The sequence below is a fragment of the Penicillium waksmanii genome (genome assembly GCF_028829765.1).
Source record: "Penicillium waksmanii strain IBT 27052 chromosome Unknown utg000010l:1.0-3698451.0:1.0-3701458.0, whole genome shotgun sequence".
Classification (NCBI taxonomy): Eukaryota; Fungi; Ascomycota; class Eurotiomycetes; order Eurotiales; family Aspergillaceae; genus Penicillium; species Penicillium waksmanii.
Window position 1 is genome coordinate 3479901 of NW_026643256.1, and position 21117 is coordinate 3501017.

A 21117-nucleotide genomic window follows, 5' to 3' on the forward strand; every position below is an offset into this window, starting at 1 on the left:
TTTGGGTTTCGTTATCGGCAACATTGCGATTGCCGTAGTCTTTTGGGAATAGACCTAACAGTAATTGCCAACATTCTCTATCTAGGACTTAAATGGTCGCTCTTTGGATATAGAGGTCTCTCAAAGACGGGCCTAACATAATACTAGCAGCCCAATTGAGCTTTGAATCTTGATTTCGTACTAAAGATAAAATTTACGAAGAGGATCAAAGATCCTCTGCTTTTTACAGTACAATTTTTCAACGAGAAATCATCAATACATTCAATTCTTGTCTATATAATTTAAACCTTGTAAGGGGGTGGCGAAATGCCCTCCTTGAGAGCCTTCAGCCGCAAAGCCAATAACTTAGAGGCATACCGGGTCATCGGAAGGAAACCAACCATAATCCACATGTTGGGAACTCCGGTCTCCTTGTAGGCGGTCTTAAACTCGCCCTCTTCATCAATACCCCAGATAGGTCCGCATTTGCTGGCAATCTTCTCACCAAGAGTGGCACGAATGGAGTCAATTGTGTTGGAAAACCCGGTAGCAAAGACGACGAGGTCAAATTCCTTCTCCCGTCCACCGTTCAAGGTCACCTTATCTTCGGTAAACCTCTCAATAAAGCCAGGCTCCACTTTGATATTTCCGTTGATAATTTCGTCACAAGCACCAGCATCGAAGTAGAACCCGCCATTTCGCGTCTGGCCAAGTGTAGAGTTGCCAGTATCGCGTTGGCCACGCCATGTTCGCAGACCACGAGCGTTGAGACCTTCCAATAGGGGCCTGTCAAGTTCCTCAAGGGTCTTAGCGGTGCGCTTTGCAAGTTCCTCGCCGGGTCCAACTGGCGTAGAGAAGTTGATACGATCCATTGCTTCAGTATCTGGGAGATTTCCATTCTTGTCGGGAGCGTAAATTCCAAGCATGCGGGGAACAGAATGGGTCAAAGACATAACGTAAGTCGGTGACCGCTGGAGAAGAGTCACATCGATTCCCAAACGAGCGCATTCGTACGCTGTGTCAAAACCTGAGGATGAGGTACCCACGACGCAGACCTTCTTTCCGACAAAGTCACGCGAACTCTTATGGGCACTAGAGTGTCGGATCTCGCCTCGAAAGTCAGTCATGCCTGGAACGGCTGGCATGAGAGGGACACCACATAGCGATGTGGCCATGATGAGCTGCTTAGGGTGCAGTGTGCGCGTCTCTCTACCCTCTTTATTGATTGTGAATGTCCATTTGCCCTCGGCATCTTGGTCAGCCTTCACAACCTCTGATTTGGTCCAGACATTTAGCTCCAGGGCAGAGGCATACCACTTCATATACAGACCCTGCTTCTGGGCCGGGGTGTAGGTGGGCCAATGCTGAGGATATTTGAAGTATGGCAAGTTGTCCGGCCAGTGTGGGAAGTGCAATGAAAGATATTCGTAACGTTTCTTCCAGACATCTCCGATTTCCTCACTGCGTTCAATAATCAAGCTGTCCATACCAAGAACTTTCAGGCGCGCTGCCATGGCGAGCCCACTAAGAGAAGAAGTTAGCATTATACCATAGAGCACAATTTTATGGGTTCTTACTTTTGGCCACCACCGATGATCAATACCTCGGGGTCAACAGTGTTGATGGCCTCGGATCTCTGACTCTCCCAGCTAGTGATGCCGGTCATATGCCCATCTGGAGCAGCCTGCTCGGGAAATTGCTTGAGAGTCTCGGCAACAGTGTGCATGGTGTAAATCTTCCAGCCATCCTGAGCGAAGACTGCATTGATGACAGCTGAAGCGAGAACGACCTCAGTCTCGAAAGATACGACGAACTGTAGTTGCGAGAAGTCGGGATAAGGGTGAGACACCGAGGGCGCAGGTTCGAGAAAGTTGAAATTTCTAGCCTTGGTTTGAGGCAAAAGGTCGGTAGCGGCTGTGAGGATGGCCTCTTTGAAGTTGAATGTACGGAAGTCCCAGGTGAAAGAGAGCTTGTCACGCCACACGCCTGTACGTCCGAGGTGGGCGAGGTCAGTTAAAGTCGAGATCTCGGATACTGTGAAGAGTCTTACCAGAATCGAGGAACAGTTCAGCAAATGATTGCGCATCTTCCTCTGATGTGGCTTTAGAAAGACGGGCGACGATTCCCTTGGCCTCCTTTTGAGCATCGCAATCGGCGGGGATCTTAACCCCTAGAATGTCTGTGGTGGGGAGAGTGTGGTTGTATTTGAAGTCGTACATGAAGTCGTCCGCGACCGGCTTTACGACATGGTCATGGTGAAACGTCACACTCTTAGACTGGAGGGGAGCCTCGGAGACGGCATCGGTGCCGGCTAATTCCTGGACGTAAGGTGCCATTTTCGCTTGTTTTGATGAGAAAGAAGCTGCAGAAAGTGCCTCTTAGGCAATGTTTATGGACTGATCTCAAGAGAACGCGACTGTTTCAGAGATCCTGGTCTATTTAATTCAATAGAAAAGAATCATTGAATGATCTATGTATTTATCCTCCAGCAATGCGAGTGGAATCTCACATATTGATTGAAAGTTGGTCAAGAAGATCACCTCAGAATTGCCTAATCAGGCAAGTCTCGCCGCGATCAACTATATAGAGTCTATTCTCATATCACAAGTATGACATCCCCGCACCCCGCATGACGGATATTCTGCGAGATATGCCTTACTGATATTTCTCGGATTCCTTTTTCGGGATAATTCTGGCGAAAAAATCCCCCCCGCGCCGAGGTTCGCTCGATATTGCCTCAACAGGTTTGAAGTGACCCGATGAAGCTATTCATTTACATCGGCACGGGACACCAAACAGGTGACAGAACTCGGAAGAAGCTGGGATTTTGCCAAAATTGGAAATCGTGATGATGAAATAGATCGACTTGTCGAAGTAAGTCTTTGCGGAAGTTTAACTAGACCTAATGCCGGTACCTTCGCAGCCGTATAGAATAGCAGCACCTAAAAAGCAAATCCAATCGGTTGTTGTCCAGTACCTCGATTACTCTACATGATGAGGCTTTCTGTTCATGTTTTCATCTAGATTAATCCCACCATTGTAGTACGGTGCGCATCATAATTTGAGAGATGTATTGCGGGTGCATGATTCAGCTATATCGAGTGTTTCATTCATATTGAAGAATAAGCCGCCAAATATAAGATGTTCGAACGTACATAGAGGACTTTAATAGCTACTATGAAAGGGTACCAATGAAAATGGGAATGAATATTTCGTTATTGGCAAACACTAGTTTTAGTCGACTACGCCCATTCACGGCCATCAGATCATGGGATATGGAGGAGGTAAATGCTGAGGTAGGACAGAATAGTCCTTCTTAGTGCATCATGTTTATGAAGAAGCGGCAAACAAGACCTAGATGAGATTCAAGCTCTCCAAAATCTAGGACACGGCGAGAAATTCCAGGCTTACTACCAACCTTCTACAACTACCATTGGATTTGAGCTGAAGTCTAAAAGCCAGTTTCATTCTTTTTTATCTTGAATAATATCTAAATCATACATGACCTAGTCCATGATGGGGATACCATTGTCATCGAAGTATACTGGCACACCCTTGCGGAATGAATATTGCAGGGCAGCGCAGATCTTACCGGCCTCAAAGGCGTCCTCTGGTACACAAGTCATGGGCTTGTTATCAAGCACCGCATCAGCAAACTCGGCAAGGTCGGTCAGGAAGGTCGCATCAAAGAGAGTGAAGGCATCAGGAACAGATTCCGAGCGAATACCGAGATGGTCGCGAATCTCAACATTCGAGTTCGAACTGATGATTGAATGTCCTTTGGTGCCACACAATCGCGTGGTGTCCTCGAAGCCGCTGGTGAGCGTACGACCGAGGTAGGTCTTGAATATCTTGCCATTTGCATACTCCACGAGACCCCATGCGTTATCAGCATCGCCATACTTGGCCAAGTCCCCGTATACAGCGTTTTGACCGAAGGCGATGACTCTGTTGACCTGCTTCTTGGGGTTGGAGAGACCTGACTTCACATCTAGCAGGTATCGTCCGGCATCCACCTAGATCCGTGTTAGTAAACCGGGAGATCAGTGTGGAGTCAAATATTAGTACTTACAGTGTGGATGCCAAAATCAAGGAAGATTCCACCGGACATCTCAGAAAAGGCCACGAAGAAGGCTAAAAGAAAAAAAGTCAGTCTATCAATCTACGTAGCATGCAAAGACTGAGGAGCTATGGTCATACCATTGGGGTCTGCTTGGTCGATACCAGTTGTCTCCACGGCGTGGATTTCACCCAAGGTTCCTTTGTCAATTAGGGCCTTGGCCTGACGATAAGACTTGTCATCTGAAGCGGGTCAGTCTTTGGGATATGTAGAGTGTGCGCCTGGGATTGCTTACATCGGCGAGTGAAGGGAACGAGGAACTTGAGGTCAGGCCTAGAAGCCGACTTCTCAACGACTTCTTTAGTGGTAGCGATGTCCACAGAGACGGGTTTCTCGCACATGACGTGCAAGTTTAGATCAAGGGCTTGCAGGATCAAAGGTGCATGTGTAGCCGTTGCGGTACAGATGAGAACAGCTTCAGCGCCGCTGTTCTTCAAGCACTCTTGAGGGTCTGAGAAATATTTGACATTTGGAGGCAAGTTCTCTGCAGCCCACTTGTCAGTACCTGGCTTTGTATCGCAGACAGCCACAAGTTCGATTCGAGGCTGCTGGAAAGCAAGGATGCGGGCTCGAAGCACCCCCAAACGGCCGAGACCGAAAAGCGCAAACTTCACACGTTGATCTCCGTACGACATGGTTCACTGTTTCAGTGTTTTTTGGCAGGAATTTCGTATTGGATAGAAGTGGTGGTCGTCTTTGCCTTTGAGAAAGTGCGTGGTGGGAAGTTTAGACGTCAAGTCAAGAGGTAGTAGATTATTATTTTGCACCTTGAGAAATTGGGGTGACTTATTTATTTACCAATATCTAGTGTCTCTAGAACGGATCCCTACTATCAATTCCAAGGTTGGAACCGCAAACTTCCCCGCATAGGTAGTAGTAATTACTAGTAAAGACTCCTCCGAAGCCAATGCATCGCCTCGTGAGCAGCCATGCGGGTACGGAGAAAATCCGTCTACAGATATCATCGCCGATGTTGAACACGGGGCTTCTCGAATTTCCCGCTTGGCAGGCACCTGCAAGAAATAACGCGTATGGGGACCAATTGGATTGCGTGAAGTCGGCCGGGGGGTCGTCGTTGTCAGAGCGGGAGATTCTTAGTGTCGCCGCAGCTTTCCATATATGGTATTTCTTTATGAAGCTGATCTCGTCGGAGCGTTTTTTCTTCTTTTATTCATTTCACAAAATTGGGGCTGTCTAGTTCGGCAGTCCATGCCGTCTCCGTAAGCTTTTGTCTCGTCATCTTATCCCCGAGGTCCAATCGACACTTCTTCTGTCTGTTTCCGATAAACGGGATGGGCTGCAGCGGCATCCTCCACGAAACCTTGACAGCCACCAAAAGATGCGTCTCCAATCGGAGCCAATGAAAAGCTCCAATTCAACCAGGTCCCGAACCCCGGACCCGTCATCCCCACGAAAGCATATATCCAATAAAACATGGATATAAGAATCAAGCGTCCAGGTGCATTCGTTCCCCTATTGTCCATGTACTCAGCCTTAAATATAGGATTTGGAACTATACCAAAACACACTTTTATCTCCTCCTCAATCCCTCTTTCAATGATATAATGGAGGACGACATGGGTAAAAAGACCGAGAAGTTTTTGGCTGAACCATCTTCGGCACATGCCGAAGTGACTGCCATCAGCACTGTCGAAGCGCGTGACGCACTCGGTTATTCCGCGAGTGTATACGGCCCAGACGGAGTGCGAGGTCTCTTTTCATCTGGATATGTCTTCGGAGCCGCCTTTCTGGCATCACTGGGCGGTTTCTCATTCGGATACGATCAAGGTGTCATTTCCATCATCAATGTCATGGACCAGTTCCATGCACTCTACCCTCAGGCCAAGACTTCTTTTGGCACGGGATTCATGACTGGAATGTTGTTGCTTGGAGCGTTTGTTGGCTGTCTTTTCATGCCTTATCTTGCGGACAAGGTCTCAAGAAAGTGGGCATTGACTGTTGTCGTGGTCATTTTTGATCTCGGTGCAATCATCCAGACAGCTGCCCCCGACTTTGGGACTCTGGTTGCTGGGAGAGCAATCGGTGGTATCGGCGTGGGAACTTTGGCTATGGTAAGTATTCTTTGTTCCTGGTTTCATATTTCTTCTCCACTTTGATGTGCCACGACATCTTGCTGATCTTCATCTTCAGACAGCGCCTCTATACATCTCGGAGATCGCACCGCCGAACCTTCGTGGCACATTACTGGTTCTGGAGTCTGTTTCCATTGTCTCCGGGGTCGTGATCGCGTATTGGATTACCTTCGCAACTCGACATCTAGAGGGCACTTTATCATTCCGACTCCCCTTGGTCTACAGATGGTATGTGCTACCATACTGGGCGTCTGTATACATTTCTTCCCATATTCCCCGCGCTGGCTTGCACTCGTAGGTCGTTCTGAAGAATGCATGGCTAGCTTGACAAGGCTTCGAGGACTCCCGGCTACAGATGAACGTGTACAAGCTGAATACAGCGGGATCCTCTCCGAAGTCGTTTTTCAACGCCTTGTGGCAGAACAGACTCACCCTGGAGTTAAAGGCTGGAAACTAGAAATGCACAGCTGGCTGGATTTGCTTAAGAAAAAGAATTGGCGCCGGACCGCTGTTGCAGTTGGCGTGTGCTTTTTCCAGCAATTCTCCGGAGTGAACGCATTCATTTACTACGCGCCCACGCTGTTTCGATCGCTCGGTCAATCAGATGAAATGTCTCTGATTTTATCTGGCGTCTTCAATATCCTGCAACTTGTCGGGGTATTTATTTGCATCATGACAATTGACCGTGTTGGACGCCGCCCTCTCGCTATTTTTGGTGGATTTGGCTGCGCTGTCTGCTACATGGTCATTGCAATCCTGAGCGGATTATACTCTCATGATTGGCTGAATCACACTGGAGCTGGCTGGGCCTGCGTTGCCTTCGCCTTCCTATTTATTATCGTTTTCGGTGTTTCGTACTCACCTTTGGGCTGGACACTCCCTTCTGAGGTGTTCACCACGGCGTCTCGATCCAAGGGTGTCGCTTTGGCCACCTGTATCAACTGGCTCTCTAATTTTGTCATTGGAGTTGCTACGCCCCCGATGATGGAAACCCAGGGCTATCGAACTTATATCTTCTTCACGGTAATGTGCTTTTTGGCTGGGGTCTGGGCACTGATATTGGTTCCAGAGACAAAGGGAAAGACGCTTGAGGAAATGGACCAGGAATTCGGAGATGTGCAAGGTCTCGCCGAGAGGGAGCTTATGAGATCGGCGGTTCAATCTGTGAGGCAAGGGATTATAACAGAAGAGCTGAGAGCATAGGGACGTCGCGTTCAAGCTCCAAGGTTTTTCTGATTCTCAAACATCATTGAAAATATTTATCAGGTTTGAGTATTAAATTTGCCAATTTTTGCCCTGTGCTATTGCAAATGATTTGAATCAGAGCCTGAAGCCAGAATATCTAGCAGGAGCGCGAAATATCGGTTTCCGATATTTAGTGATCGAATTGTTCATACTAGTAGTATCTCACCCGGGAACTTAAAATTCATTCTTCCCTTTCTCTTCATTGTTTTTTGAGGGGAATATTGATTTAAAATAAAGTAATCGTATAATTCCAACAAGTAAGGGCCCTGACCTTCTAAAAAAGAGCGGAGCCTCGCCCAAACAAGTAAGCGTGCCCCCCGTAAGCCGCCCAAAAATTGGTGGCCATCAAATTCTGCGAAGGCGGTTCATCCCCTGGTGGCTTTGTTCTAATTTATGAGAGCCATTTATCATAGTCCCAAGCCCTTCCTCTCACGACACAGCCGGTGATTTTAAATTTGGATGGGCGGAGACTCCCGAGAATATGGTATAAGCAAGAAACGGTGTTAGATGATGATGCCCCTTCACCAATTTTGTGTAATTTCGGCGGTCAATGCACCATTAAGCTGAAACCTGGTCAAACAGTTCGAGATTCGCGCACCTTTAAAGTTTATAACTGTCAGTAATATCTCGCTAGGAGCCTTGGAATGAACTGGCCAAAGGGCCATTTCCAATTTTTAGCCCTAGTTCAAAAAGGACGAGAAGGATGCCATAACAACGATCTGTTTCGATACTTGCAATTGGATATCTAATGTACAGGTGGGGATAAAGTAACAATCATGTGAAGACGTATATGCCTAAAAACTCGCCATTTCAATCCAACTAGCGACAAAGGCCAACCGGCGTCCCTTGTCTGCAGCCATACGGTGCGAGAATTCGTCGAAATTGAGTCTTGCTCCGCTTCCACCGCGCTCTTTCGCGTCTCGCTCGACCTGGTTCAGATAGGCCCATCGGACGAGGGTACGGTTGGAGGGGCGTCGGGGTGTGATGTCATCCTGCGCTGCTGCGGGTTGGATTGATTTTGATGGTGGTGGTAAGGGTTGCATCGGGGAGGGAGGGAGTTTTGGTGCCACTGCTTCTGCTTGTGGGGAAGCTTGTGGGGATGGGGGCGCTGGAAGGGAAGTTGTGCCGTTTGGTTCGAGGCGGAGGCGATCTGGGAGATCGGAGTTCGCTGTGCTGCGAGGGGAGGCATGGCATGCGTCGTCGGCGGCCCCAGCGACGTCAGGACGGAATTGTGGGAGTGTGGGATCGTATTCGGCTGGTTCTTCGATGAAGGATTCCGGCTCTTCGTCTGAGGATTCTTCTTCAAAGGACATGCCTTCTGTGTTCAGAATTTGTTCTTCTAGTTCGTAGGAAGCGAGTGAACTGCTGTCTGTCACGTCTTCATCGTCCATTTGATCGAAAGAGTGGTCCTGTCCAAGCCCGTCGTCGTCTTCCGGATTGGAAAGGTGTACGGGTCGGACATCGTCGTCTTGCAACAAGGAGTCGGGCAGCGGAGGGGCCAGGACTGGATTGGTAGGTTCCAGAGCAGGGCTTTGTACCACTGAATATCCAGCACTATCAAGAAGATCGTCAAGAGGTTGATCCTTAGTCATTTCCTCGAGCTCTTCTTCATTCTTGGGCGCCCGTTCTTGTTCTTTGGGAGGCTCTGGCGGTGGCCCTGTATGCTGCACGAGATCGATCTCATGGGACCAGACTTTGCGGTCTGTACGGGTACGCCAGACTTCCATGAGGAGGTCCTCCTTTTGCTTGAACAAAAGATCGAGTAGTTCGTTGAAGCCCTGTTGAGTGACTTGGTAGAGAATTTCTTTGCCGACATCCTTTTCAACCTCTGGGATCTCAAAGCCACCCCATCGCTCGCCGACTGGGATACTCCGGGAGGAAGTTGACGGGTTAGATCGAATATCATAGTCATCTGTGAGATCATCCTGGAACCGGACCTTGGAAGAAGATCGTGAGCGAGGGGAAGGTGGGCGCGACACTTCTCGAGAAACATCCACAGAATCGTTATCATCGGAGAGGTCGTCAAAGTTCGGGTCTTTCTGATAGCCATCAGGAATGGTACCACCGTCCTCTTCATCGGTGTAGAAGGCTCTTCTCCGCCAACGTTCGTCAATACCATTTCGCCGGGCTTCGTCAATCCGTCTCCTATCATCGTCGCGCATCCTGCGGTAAATGGTTGTCACCACTCGAGCTCTATCGATCGGATCTGTAATTTCCTGAGGGGGCACATACGTTCCGAGGGCGTGAATAATGTCGTCTTCGAGGAGGTGCTCGGCTGGCGGCCAGCCACCACTACCTGCCGAGGAGCCAGATGCGTCAGACTCGGTACCATCATCGTCGTCGTCGTTGTCTTCTTCTTCCTCCTCCTCCCCTTCCTCCTCCTCCCCCTCAACATCATCGTCGTCGTTATCGTCGCCATCCTCCTCATCTCCAGGTGGAGCCGGGTTGGGCCCACGAGAATCTGAACCTGTCGCTGGGAGTCGTAGAGTTGATGGGAACATCGGCCTTGTCCGACCAAATTGTTCCCTCACGGCCGAATCACCGATGACCAAGTGGCGGTCACCTACATCGTTACCATCATGTCGCAAAATGCCTCCGTGGTCAACAAGCTCCATATCGCCTTCCACGTTAGGTCGCTTGCCTTCGCCAATACGCGAGGCTTCGCCCGACGGGATGTTGCCTGGGAATGCAGAGCTGATCGGCTGGCTGCCGAGGACAACATCACGCGCTCCTCCTTCCAAAAAGTCGTCTTCCATTCCAGCAACCATATCGCGAGTGAGCTCTCGGCTGAGTGTATAGTAGGCCCGGAAGACGCGAAGGAAATCTTTCCTCTCAATGTAGCCATCTCCATCAATATCATATCCGCGGAACACCCGGCGTAATCTTTCTTCGTTGCTTTTATTATTGAGGCTGGCCAGTCCCTTCAGGAACTCTTCAAATCCGATCAGGTTGTCATTGTTGGTGTCATAGAAGGCAAACATGCGGTCATAAATTAGACTTGGAGGAGGGGGTCGAATAGACGTGTTGGGTACAAAGCATCGATCGAAGGTCTTGCGATCGATCGCCATGTAGAGCTTATTCGGATCGTCGGCCCATTCGTAGTTTGCAAGACAGCGGAATTGATCCCAAAGTGCATCGAGTTCAGTGTTTTCGAAGCTGGTTTCCCTCATGAGGCGCTTAGCAAGAGGTCGGGGGAGGCTCCGAGGTAGCATGGCTGGTTTGCCAGGGTACCACACTGGCTGGGACTGGCGAGGATTTCCTAGGAATGGAGCTGGGATCCGGACTTTGTAGAACAGATGGGTTTTGATATGTACCTGCATTGCCTCACATGTCTCACAGAGATCGTAATCAATGCAGTTCGCACATCGGTACCGTATGCCCTGGATAGGCATGGCACCGCAGCTGTTGCAGGTCACACCACGATGGATATAGCCATCTCTCCGTGCCTGATCCTCCGCAATATGGTATAATAAGTTGAGCAGATTCTGGCCTTCGCGGGTGGGAGATGCGTCATTGTTGCCGTCTCGCCACGAAAAAACACTCTGGTCATCGGCTGGTGCCTCCGCGGCTTCGGGGTTCTGAGAGGATGTAGCCACGTCAGGGAAAGTCGAGGTTGAGAGGGTAACACGCTCGCCGTTTTGTCTGCGTTGACGCAATTGGTCGCCGTAATTCTCATCGCCATTGAAACGGATGAGCGCTCTTTCGATTCCAGCCCGGGAGATTCCCCGTCGTTGTAGCTGTTCTGTCAAGTAGGTTCGTTCAGGAGTGTCCTCCGGCAGGGTATGTGAGGCAGGGAAATCCAAGGCCAAGAAGGATTCGAGAAAGGTATCCTCCATCATTTCACGCATGCGCTCCGCATGAGCTGGAGGAACACCCACCTCCTCCATCAGCTGGTCGCGTGTTGCCAACAACGACGGCAGCAGACCACTTTCCACACGTCGTCCGTCTTCTGTCTCGATGCGAAATGTCCCGTACACGCCATTCTGACGCTCTAGCTGCTCCAGGTGGGTGATCGCACGGTAGGACGGGGTTTCGGTGAGGCCCAGTTCTTCGGCTTCGGTTCGACGAGTGCGGCGAACAGCGTTGCGACGACGGAGGGAGGCTTCCGAAGAATGCGGCGAGACAACATTGTTATGTATGTATAGCAGGGCATAGGCAGCTGCTACGCCGGTAAAAAGGTACAGAATAGGACGATATCGCGCCAACGAGATCGGCCCGGAGTGCGGCTCGGACATGGCGGAGGTTTGAGCTGGTGAAGCTGCAGGGATACGGTCACGGCGATCGAAGGGTCATCGTCGAGCTGGACAGTTCAAACCCAAGCTCAAAAGTGAATGGATTGAAAGCTCCAGGGAGGAGGGGGGGGGGGGATGAGCAAAAGAAGGTGGAGGTAAGAAAGGTGAGACTTCAAGTTGGAGACGACGGGAGTCCCAACGTAGCACGGGCGGAGGTTCGTCATTTCACCGCTTTGCTCAGGCACCACAGTAACTAGTACTAACTAGTAGTATACCTAGGTACTAGTTACTAGTATCACAACATTCTTCCTAGGTAATCCATAGCTTGTTTTAAGTTTTTACTGATTCATTCCTGATCATATACTGTACTTTCTCAATCTAAGCTGTATTCAAGTGGTAGATCACTGCCAAAGTCCATCTTGTTGAACATATATGTACTAGTACCGTCATAAAGTCTGATGCAAATGCACAATATGCAAAAAAAGGAAAGAAAAGAGAAGAAAAAGATCTAACTAGTCAAACTATCATTAGTCATGATTTTCGGCGGACTTTTCACATTTTGATCAACGGCTCAACTTGGCCTCGCGCATGAAACAAGCACTGAAGAGCGCAAAGAATACGACGATCACCATGAAGCCGAAGCCCTTGTTAGTTGACCAGCCGTAGCAGCTGCGCACGATTTGGGCGACATCCGGGTCGAGCTTCTTGATATAGTCGAGACTTTCTCGGACTCCATTGACGATAGAATCAATATCTTTGCTGTCCTTGAGTTTGAGGGCCAGTCGCTCTCGAAGGAGTTGCTGGACTACCGACGAAGACAGGGACAGACCGATTACCGACCCGAGAGAGCGGAAGAGATAAGAGCAAGCTGTGACTACAGCTTGATCTTCGAAGGTTGCATTGGAAACTAAAATTATCGGTAAGAAATTTGATGTGCAAGGGTGAATGCTGTGAGCACCTACTTAACCCGATCAAGGTGGTGGTGACACCAATGCCATTTCCAAACGCCGAAAATACCATTCCCAAAATCATCGGAACCGTACTCTCAGTGACGCCTCCGGAGAAAAGGTAGATCGTGAAACATCCGACGGTCAAAGAGGAGTATGCCACGATGGTCAACCAAAAGTATTTGCCAGTGCGCCTCATGATGATTCCGGCGAGGAGCGAACCAGTCACTCCGGACAAAATACTGGGCAGTAGTCGCAGTCCGGCGACCGTCGCGCTGACCCCATCCACTGCTTGGAAATACAGGGGAATGTAAAAGAGCGCGGCAAGCCAGCCGCCGAAACTGAAGAAGTTGCAACAGTATAGGGCGAAGAAGGTACGGCTGAAGATGATATGGCCCGGGGCAAAAGGCTCTGCGGCAAGATAGACTTCGACCAGGATGAAGAGTCCGAATAGGACGACGGAGACGGACAGCGAAACTATCGTTATGGGCATACTCCATGACACATTGCTACCACGATCTAGACCGAGCAAGAATCCGAGGACGGCCCCAACGAGAACTAAAGCACCGAGGAAATCAATGCGACGAAGTTTGACTTTCCAGTGGGTATTCTCGCGAGCTGGGAGCTTTAGCATCAGTGACACGGCAATGAGGGCGAGAATGCACATGGGGAATTGTGCCAAAAAGGCCCTGAAACAACGTTAGAGAGGCCACGCCAATACTATAGTCTGGTGAGGTATAGATCTTACCAACGCCAGCCAATATAGTCGGCCAAGATACCACCAAGAGGCGCACCGGTTCCCGAACCAGTCGCGTATATGATGTTGATGATGCCCTGCCAGAGACCACGATCACGCAAGGGGACGATATCACTCATCAAAATGCTGACCACGGTCGTCATTCCACCACCTCCGATACCCTGGAAGACCTAAACGAGATACTGTCAATCGGATATTCGTTTATGGCTTCAACTTCAGTAATGACAACGGTGAAACATACACGGGCAGCAATCAGCTCATTGATATTGCGGGCCAGTCCGCAAAAGAGACATCCCAATCCAAAAATGGCATATGCCGAGAGTAGACAGGCCTTGCGACCAAAGATATCACTCAATTTGCCATAGAGCGGCTGGAAGGAAGTCAAGGTCAAGAAGTACGAGGTGGCGATCCAACTGGTCAGATTAAGGGCCTTCAAATCGCTACCGATCTGACCATAACTGGCCATGATGATTGTCTGGTCGGCAGCGGAGAGGAAAATCTGCGGGGTAGATGATTAGCCTGGATGTATGTAACGTCGCAACGAGAGTCGGCGCAGGGTAGAAATGCGTTCTCATACACCAATTGAGATTGCCGGGATGATATATTTCAGCTGTTTTTGCGCATCGGGAAATGGTTCCTTGGCCAGCTCCCCCGAAGCAATTGGCTGGTCTCCGGACTCGGCATCGGCATGGGCATCGCGGGTGAGAATGGCCCCGGTAGAAGCAGGCCCGTTGCTCTGGAGCAGCGGGGAAGTCTCGCTGGGAGGCATGGCGAGTTGACAGTCGACTCTGCTTTCCCCGGGGCAGGGTGTACGAGTATCTCGGGGGTGAGTACAAGGAAGAGTTTGAAGAAGTGCACCAGTACGTATCACTAATACTAATCACCCATAGTAATGCTAATACTACTCTTAGTGTAGTTAGTGTTGGTCGTCCCTTCCCTTTCCGGGATAACTGGTCACGTGAAGATAGGCACTTTCCCCTCACGCTGAAAACTGGATTAGTCATTCAAATCTGACCAATCAGCACAGCCAGATTTCTCCGATTTCTCCGATTTCCCGCAGTTCCCTCCGGTCCGCTTGGGCGCTTCGGCTATCGCCTCATCGGCAAATTCACTGCCGAGGACGAACATTGCGATACAATGAGAACTGTTCATTTTTCAATTCATAGGACTCTTTGCTTTTTTCTTTTTCTTTTTTTGTTTTTCCTTTTTTATAATTTTTTTCAATTGTCTCCTCTTATCATGGAAACAGAGTGGAGTAGAATGACGTGACTTGCGTGATGTGGGCCATTAGAATGGCTATAGTTACACTAGTACTAGTACTAGTACTGGTATACACCAGGAGAGTTGGCACACTGTCACTTCCCAGTGTAGCCCATATACCCGAAATTATCTCGGATTTCCTTTGAATTTAACTCAAAATCAATCTCTGTCGCAGCGCGTACTATGACTATTACTACTAGTACTAGTACATGATGTACCACCCCAGAACCCAAATCTACCCACTTCCCATCAAAACCATTCCAGCCAAATTCAAACTCTGGACCATGACCAACACTGACAAACCAGTGATCAAAATTTCCTCCTTGAGACTCTCAGATAGTTCGCCGACCATTTCAAATGACCCAACCTCTACTGCTGAAAATACCTTGTTCCGGAACCGTGTCAGCACTCGCCCATTCTGCCTATGGACAAGTTTAAAATCCCCAGAAAGAGCCCCATCAGCCTCCCAAAACAGAGATTCTCCATCCAGAGCGACGCTTCGGAAGCAGTACGATCGAGAAAAGAGGTTGGATCGCTGCATCAGAGCTGGTTTCCCGCGAATGGAAAGCTTCACGTCCGTACTTAGCATCTTAAATAATGCGGTGGACAGTCTGCGCGTGTTGCCGTTGTTATCGTTGGGAGCTTCACCTTGCTGCTCGAAGAGTGAAACCAATTGCATTTGCGGTGTCTCACGGCCGATTTGCACTGTGTACAGTGGGGTTATATCATCCGAATCCAGGAGCAAGAGAGAATTGCTCCGATAATGGACGTGGATCATTTGATTTCCAGTAGACATATTGGTTGAAAGCAAGAGTAGTCAAAGACTCGGATATATTGACTTAGCCCTTCTAACGGATTGTTAAAGCGTTTTTATTTTAGATGTGAATGTGGGGAGAAAAGCAAAAAAGGTAAACGATTGGAATATCGACAATTCACACATACTTATACCGCAAGCACCTGACAAGAAAATTGCTGTTGCTCGACCTTGTTGAAATTCTGCTGTCAGGAAAACTGAAATTATCATCTAGGATCTGACGGTAAATTATCTATACTGTCTGTCGTATAGAGTTTGGTTGGCTCTTGTAGCTTACTTGCCGAACAAACAAATAGAACGCTCAAGGTCATACATCTTATGTTGTATTGGATTTAATTTTGGTCCAATCCTGGTAGAATTGCGTTATTTTACGCCCATCATGTCTGATTGGTTCTCGACTTCTCATTGCCGAACAATCCAATCATGGTTCTTGATCACTATGTTGGCCCCCACGTTTCATCAATCAGCATAATGCAAGCTAACACGATTATGATCACTTCGAGCGGACTTCCCTCTTATTGACCAGTATAATAGTATTGAAGATCAAGTCAAAAACCTCAACCCCGCTTTGTTCATAAATTCCGTTGATTATGCGATCGGTGGCAATGAAGAATACCCGAGCGAGGACTGGCTGCCGCACTTGTAGGTAAGTGCTCTAATAAGCCTCCACTGCCCTCGAAGGCCTCATCTAAGTATCATTATAGAGTTCGAAAAATAAAATGCGACGAAGAAAGGCCCTCATGTCAACGCTGTACTTCTACTGGTCGACGATGCGATGGATATGAGCTCCCAGGCCATTCCGCCCGTGACGCGACAGAGAAACACAAAGGAAAACGAAGTCTGCAGCCTGGATCTTCGAGCTCATGCGCTCAAAATAAATTGCTGCATGAGAGAATAAATCTCAATATATCTCAAGTGCTGAGTCTCGTGGAATGTGACCATCTTCGCTTCTTCCGAAGTCACACCGCACAGGAAATCCCCGGTTGCTTTGGCTCATCAATATGGGAACAGCTAGTCCTACAATTAAGCCATAATGAGCCTTGCATTCTACATGCTGCTATAGCCGTTGGTGCTATGCATCGAATCTCGAGGGCAAAGTGTCCTACCCTTCAGCCCAACGGCTTCTGCGAGCCAGGCCATCCTTTTGCGATTAAACAATACGTCAAGTCTTTGAACCATCTTCGAAAACGTCTTGATGGCCAATCCGATCGCTCTGCTACGTATGTTGCGCTTGCGACTTGTCTCCTGTTCATCTGCTTTGAAATGCTCCAAGGTAATAGAGTAGGTGCGTTGGTCCATCTTCGCACCGGTTTGCGCATTTTATGTTGCTCCAGGTCCTTTGATGTTCAGATAGGCCATCAAAGAGACTCGGAGGCATTGGCTGTCAGACTCCCTTCGCACGACGATGACTCGATTCTTTGTCAGCTAGCTCGCTCTTTTGCTAGATTGGATTACGACTCGACTATGTTTGGAGAAAGAAGCCCTGCGCTGGCATTTGTTCGTCACGACCATCAATTACCTTCTCCAATGATAATCCCAAGAAGATTTGCTACCATCGCTGAAGCACGAAGATGTCTGGATTTCCTTGCGAACGCCGTCTTCAGCTTCCGCGGAAAATTACTTCAACTTGTTTCCACAAAGTTAGACAACCAACATACCAGTAATGGCTCGGACTTGGTATATCAGGCCTGCATCTACCATGCATCTGCCAGAACAACAGACTTAGAACCGTTTCTCAAGATGACGGAGGAGATTTTTGAGCTGAAATCCGATCTTGAAGCATGGCTGATCGCATTCAAACTTCTTTCCAGAGAAACCCTTTACTCTTACTCATTGCCTGTAATATTGCTCGAGGTGCAGCATTTTTACATCTATTTTCTAATTTCCACCTGTCGTGACACACACGAAAAGCTTTGCGACAAATTTGACAGTCAGTTCAGGCATGTCGTACAACTCGCAGGAAGGTTCATCAACAATATTCAGAGTACCGACCCTTCATCCTCCTTACCTTGTCTCACATTCACTCTCGAGTCTGGTATTATTCCCTCACTGTACCTTGTTGCTCTCAAATGTCGGACTCACTCAATCAGGCAAGAAGCTATTGCCTTGTTGTACAAGTCAAGATGCCAGGAAGGAATGTGGGAGAGTTCTTTGATGGCCAAGTTTGTTGCAGAGATCTCCAGGTTGGAGTGTGAGCGGGCTTGCGCATTGGAGGGGGGGTTCGGAATACGCTTCTCGAAGTATACCGGAAGCCGCTCGTTTCACTGATATTCTCTTGGCCCTGACTGAAACTCCAGGGGTTGCCCGATTGGTCTGTGCCCGTTATTTACATGAGGCTATGGGAGATATTGAGATCTCAGATTTTGTTTTCAAACTCTAGGTCACGGCAATATGGCCAGAATCCCTGGACCTGTTGTTATCACTCCTTAGTATTGATGCAATTTCTTCGTCGTAAATTAAATCCCAGTGCCACGTGTAATTGCCTTCAAGGCTCGAGCACATGATGCTATTGGGCTTGAGTGGATCGTGATGTGGTTCATTCCGGGCGTCTCGGCCTACGAAGAATGGAAGAATTTCACATGAAAATTAGTCGATGCGGGATCACCTGTTGTGATAAATAGGCGAATACTATCGAAGTGTTACCATAGAGTGCGGTTAGATGAAACGCAAGCCACTGGATAGTTACTATATTCACAATCTTCGGCATAAGATTTAAACAAAGTCATCCGATCGGTGACATTGCGTCCCCCGGGTAGCACCTATTGAGAGAGACAATCACAGCGAAATATGTGTAGGATGAAAGAATAGCTGAAGCCGAAAGGCACTAAATCACTAGTTATTGTGGTGTGGATTGACTAAGCCTGTGCGATATGAGGCTCGGGCCATTGTCCTTAGTAGCATCTTCAAACCGTTGAACTCTGGAGGCGGATTTCTGCAACGAGACTTTCAACACAATGGCGAATCTCGTCTCGTATGACCCGTACAGCATCTATGCCTTCCCTGGCAGGGTCGTTAAGTTGCCAGTCGAGATAGCGCTTGCCAGCAAAGAAGGGGCAGGCATCTCCGCAGCCCATGGTGATGACAACATCACTGGCCTGGACCGCACTGGGCGTTAGAATCTTGGGCTTTTGGCTGCTGATGTCGATCCCTTCTTCTAGCATGGCTTCAACAACGGTGGGATTTATAGAGTCGGCTGGGACTGATCCAGCGGAACGGACTTCGATGGTGTCACCGGCAAGATGGCTAAGATAGCCAGCGGCCATTTGGGAGCGACCGGCGTTGTGCACGCAGACGAACAAGACGCTAGGCGTATTAGCCATTGTGTGCTGTGCGGCTGATCTGTTGAGCGGTTGTTGTGGAGTAACTTGGGGTTGAGTTCAAGGGACAGATGACTATCACAACGGAAATTGTCGGCGGATATAAAGAGCCAATTGCTCCGAGATATGACATGGGATGAGACGAAAGGTTATGCGCTGAGTGCTTGATTTTAGGGAACAAAGCAAAATGGGCCTTACTATCGGGCGGCTGTCCATGGCTTTTATATACTACATGGTAACTCTAGGGCGTGAAATAGACAAAATCAATAACCAACTAGTCTAGAACATTCCGATACGTAGGGGCGTTCCGCAGTTCATTAGAGTTTTAGGAGGGGCATTTCTTGAGTCGTTGCCCCAGTGCATGAAGAAGTCGCATGAATACAGCTCATATCGCCGGAGTAAAAATCGCTGTCTGGTCATTTGATTCGCCCTGGTATATTTTTATTATACACATTTATGGATTGGCAGCTTGCGGTCTCATTGTGCTCCAAGGCTGACAGGTATGGTACTGAAGATAGTTTTAATGATGTCCATGTAGATTTACTCTTGATGCCAAGCTGCATGTCACTCCGATGTTATGATTGGTCGAACAATTACAAAGTCTTTTTTTTCGTGACAAATCACGAGCCTCGAGCATGTCACTGCTTGAATATCATTGGTCGATAGCGGTAGACTGTCATTCGTCTGGTGTGATTGGCCGCCCATTGGTTTTCACTCGAGGCAAAACTACAGTAGTACACTGTATGTCGTGTATATTTAACAGATGCCTCTAGTTGGTGCATTGTCATTGCCATCTTCATTTTCCAAGGTTCATTTTCATTTCATTTTCGTCGAGTCACCGAATTTCTTTTAAAAATCCCTTGACCATTTGCAACTCGTCAGCTGGTGCTAGAGATGGCCACACTATCGCAAATAGATCTCCCAGCGGCGGCCGAAATGCAGTCTCCAAGAACTCCTACAGACGAGGATGTTGAAAAGCAAAGGGCAAACGAGCTTGAAGAGACTTCGACCAAGCAATCGGCCTTCAAAAATCTCGGCTGGCTCGATCGCTTTCTGGCCGTATGGATCTTCCTTGCCATGGCTATTGGAATTATACTGGGAAACTTTGTGGAAAATATGGGGCCCGCCCTTCAAAAGGGAGATTTTGTTGGAGTTTCTATCCCGATCGGTAATTAATCATGTGTTTCTTAATCATCTTCCTTGGCTAACCTTTTCAAGCGATTGGTCTCCTGGTTATGATGTACCCTATTCTTTGCAAAGTGCGATATGAATCTCTACACCACGTCTTCCAAGAGCGGAGGATCTGGGTTCAGATTGCGTTCAGTATATTTGTTAACTGGATTATTGCTCCGTTCCTCATGGTAAGATACATAATCCTTTGACTCGGAGAAGCATTCCCTTATCCCAAACTTGGAACGACCCTTGCTAATATTACATACTAGCTGGCACTGGCATGGGCTTTCCTACCGGACGAACCAGAACTTCGGGAGGGCTTGATTCTCGTTGGATTGGCTAGATGCATTGCTATGGTAAATCACTTTGCTCGATCTTATGCCGGTACTAAATTAATATTTCCTTCCTGAACAGGTTCTTATCTGGACCGGTCTCGCTGGCGGTGACAATGAATACTGTGCAATTCTTGTTGCGGTTAATTCAATTCTTCAGATGGTGCTCTTCGCTCCCTTGGCGATTTTCTTCATCAAGGTCATCAGTCACGCAGACAGCCAAGTTGCTCTTTCTTATTCTACTGCTGCTAAAAGTGTGGCAGTTTTCCTTGGAATACCTCTAGGTGCTGCAATCAGTACCCGCATTATTCTTCGAAGGATCGCTAGCCCACACTGGTATGACCAAGTGTTTCTCAAGTGGGTGAGCCCATGGTCACTTCTTGGGCTTCTTTTCACCATTCTTGTGTTATTCGCTTCTCAGGGCCGGCAGGTGGTACATCAAATTGTATCAGTGATCCGAGTTGCTGCTCCTCTTATTGTTTATTTTATCATTGTCTTTTTTGTCACTCTTCTTGTGACTTACAAGCTTGGGTTTGGTTACAAGTTGGCAGCCACTCAAAGTTTCACCGCTGCCAGCAATAATTTTGAGCTTGCCATCGCAGTCGCTATTGCAACGTTCGGCGCAAATAGCAACCAAGCGCTTGCTGCCACCGTGGGGCCATTGATTGAAGTCCCAGTACTGCTTGGCCTTGTCTATGTTGTCAAGTTTATAGCTAAGCGAGTTGGATGGAATGATTGAACAGAAAAGTGAGAAATCCATTCCATTCTTGCGAACTTAGTTGCATGGTTATTTATTCATCCACTGACAAGGGTAGTTCTGAAATCAGATGGCAAACATTTGAGACACG

The 21117-nt window shown here is 48.3% G+C and overlaps 9 protein-coding genes across 9 annotated transcripts; 3 read left to right on the forward strand and 6 right to left on the reverse strand.

Annotated features, from left to right (window-relative positions):
• Nucleotides 1-281: 281 nt before the first annotated feature.
• Nucleotides 282-2315, reverse strand: N7481_013266 (flavin-containing monooxygenase; the record flags this gene model as incomplete). The annotated part of the gene is made up of 3 exons (XM_057272485.1): nt 282-1503; nt 1557-1965; nt 2030-2315. 3 exons carry the CDS (start codon nt 2313-2315, stop codon nt 282-284), a joined length of 1917 nt encoding a protein of 638 aa, XP_057116673.1.
• Nucleotides 2316-3485: 1170 nt separating this feature from the next.
• On the reverse strand, nt 3486-4734 carry N7481_013267 (putative NAD binding Rossmann fold oxidoreductase; the record flags this gene model as incomplete). The annotated part of the gene is made up of 4 exons (XM_057272486.1): nt 3486-3995; nt 4052-4113; nt 4180-4281; nt 4335-4734. The coding sequence occupies 4 exons, from the start codon at nt 4732-4734 to the stop codon at nt 3486-3488; spliced, it is 1074 nt and encodes a 357-aa protein (XP_057116674.1).
• Nucleotides 4735-5664: 930 nt separating this feature from the next.
• N7481_013268 (uncharacterized protein) lies at nt 5665-7395 on the forward strand (the record flags this gene model as incomplete). The annotated part of the gene is made up of 3 exons (XM_057272487.1): nt 5665-6171; nt 6251-6420; nt 6516-7395. 3 exons carry the CDS (start codon nt 5665-5667, stop codon nt 7393-7395), a joined length of 1557 nt encoding a protein of 518 aa, XP_057116675.1.
• An 836-nt stretch (nt 7396-8231) lies between these two features.
• Nucleotides 8232-11672, reverse strand: N7481_013269 (EF hand domain protein; the record flags this gene model as incomplete). The annotated part of the gene is made up of 1 exon (XM_057272488.1): nt 8232-11672. One exon carries the CDS (start codon nt 11670-11672, stop codon nt 8232-8234), a length of 3441 nt encoding a protein of 1146 aa, XP_057116676.1.
• Nucleotides 11673-12232: 560 nt separating this feature from the next.
• On the reverse strand, nt 12233-14142 carry N7481_013270 (putative MFS multidrug transporter; the record flags this gene model as incomplete). The annotated part of the gene is made up of 5 exons (XM_057272489.1): nt 12233-12576; nt 12632-13305; nt 13365-13543; nt 13615-13872; nt 13951-14142. 5 exons carry the CDS (start codon nt 14140-14142, stop codon nt 12233-12235), a joined length of 1647 nt encoding a protein of 548 aa, XP_057116677.1.
• Nucleotides 14143-14868: 726 nt separating this feature from the next.
• Nucleotides 14869-15429, reverse strand: N7481_013271 (uncharacterized protein; the record flags this gene model as incomplete). Its single annotated transcript, XM_057272490.1, has 1 exon — nt 14869-15429. The coding sequence occupies one exon, from the start codon at nt 15427-15429 to the stop codon at nt 14869-14871; it is 561 nt and encodes a 186-aa protein (XP_057116678.1).
• Nucleotides 15430-16521: 1092 nt separating this feature from the next.
• Nucleotides 16522-17715, forward strand: N7481_013272 (uncharacterized protein; the record flags this gene model as incomplete). The annotated part of the gene is made up of 1 exon (XM_057272491.1): nt 16522-17715. One exon carries the CDS (start codon nt 16522-16524, stop codon nt 17713-17715), a length of 1194 nt encoding a protein of 397 aa, XP_057116679.1.
• Nucleotides 17716-18350: 635 nt separating this feature from the next.
• N7481_013273 (arsenate reductase ArsC) lies at nt 18351-18767 on the reverse strand (the record flags this gene model as incomplete). The annotated part of the gene is made up of 1 exon (XM_057272492.1): nt 18351-18767. The coding sequence occupies one exon, from the start codon at nt 18765-18767 to the stop codon at nt 18351-18353; it is 417 nt and encodes a 138-aa protein (XP_057116680.1).
• A 933-nt stretch (nt 18768-19700) lies between these two features.
• Nucleotides 19701-21008, forward strand: N7481_013274 (arsenic resistance protein; the record flags this gene model as incomplete). The annotated part of the gene is made up of 4 exons (XM_057272493.1): nt 19701-19932; nt 19983-20125; nt 20207-20293; nt 20352-21008. The coding sequence occupies 4 exons, from the start codon at nt 19701-19703 to the stop codon at nt 21006-21008; spliced, it is 1119 nt and encodes a 372-aa protein (XP_057116681.1).
• Nucleotides 21009-21117: the final 109 nt, after the last annotated feature.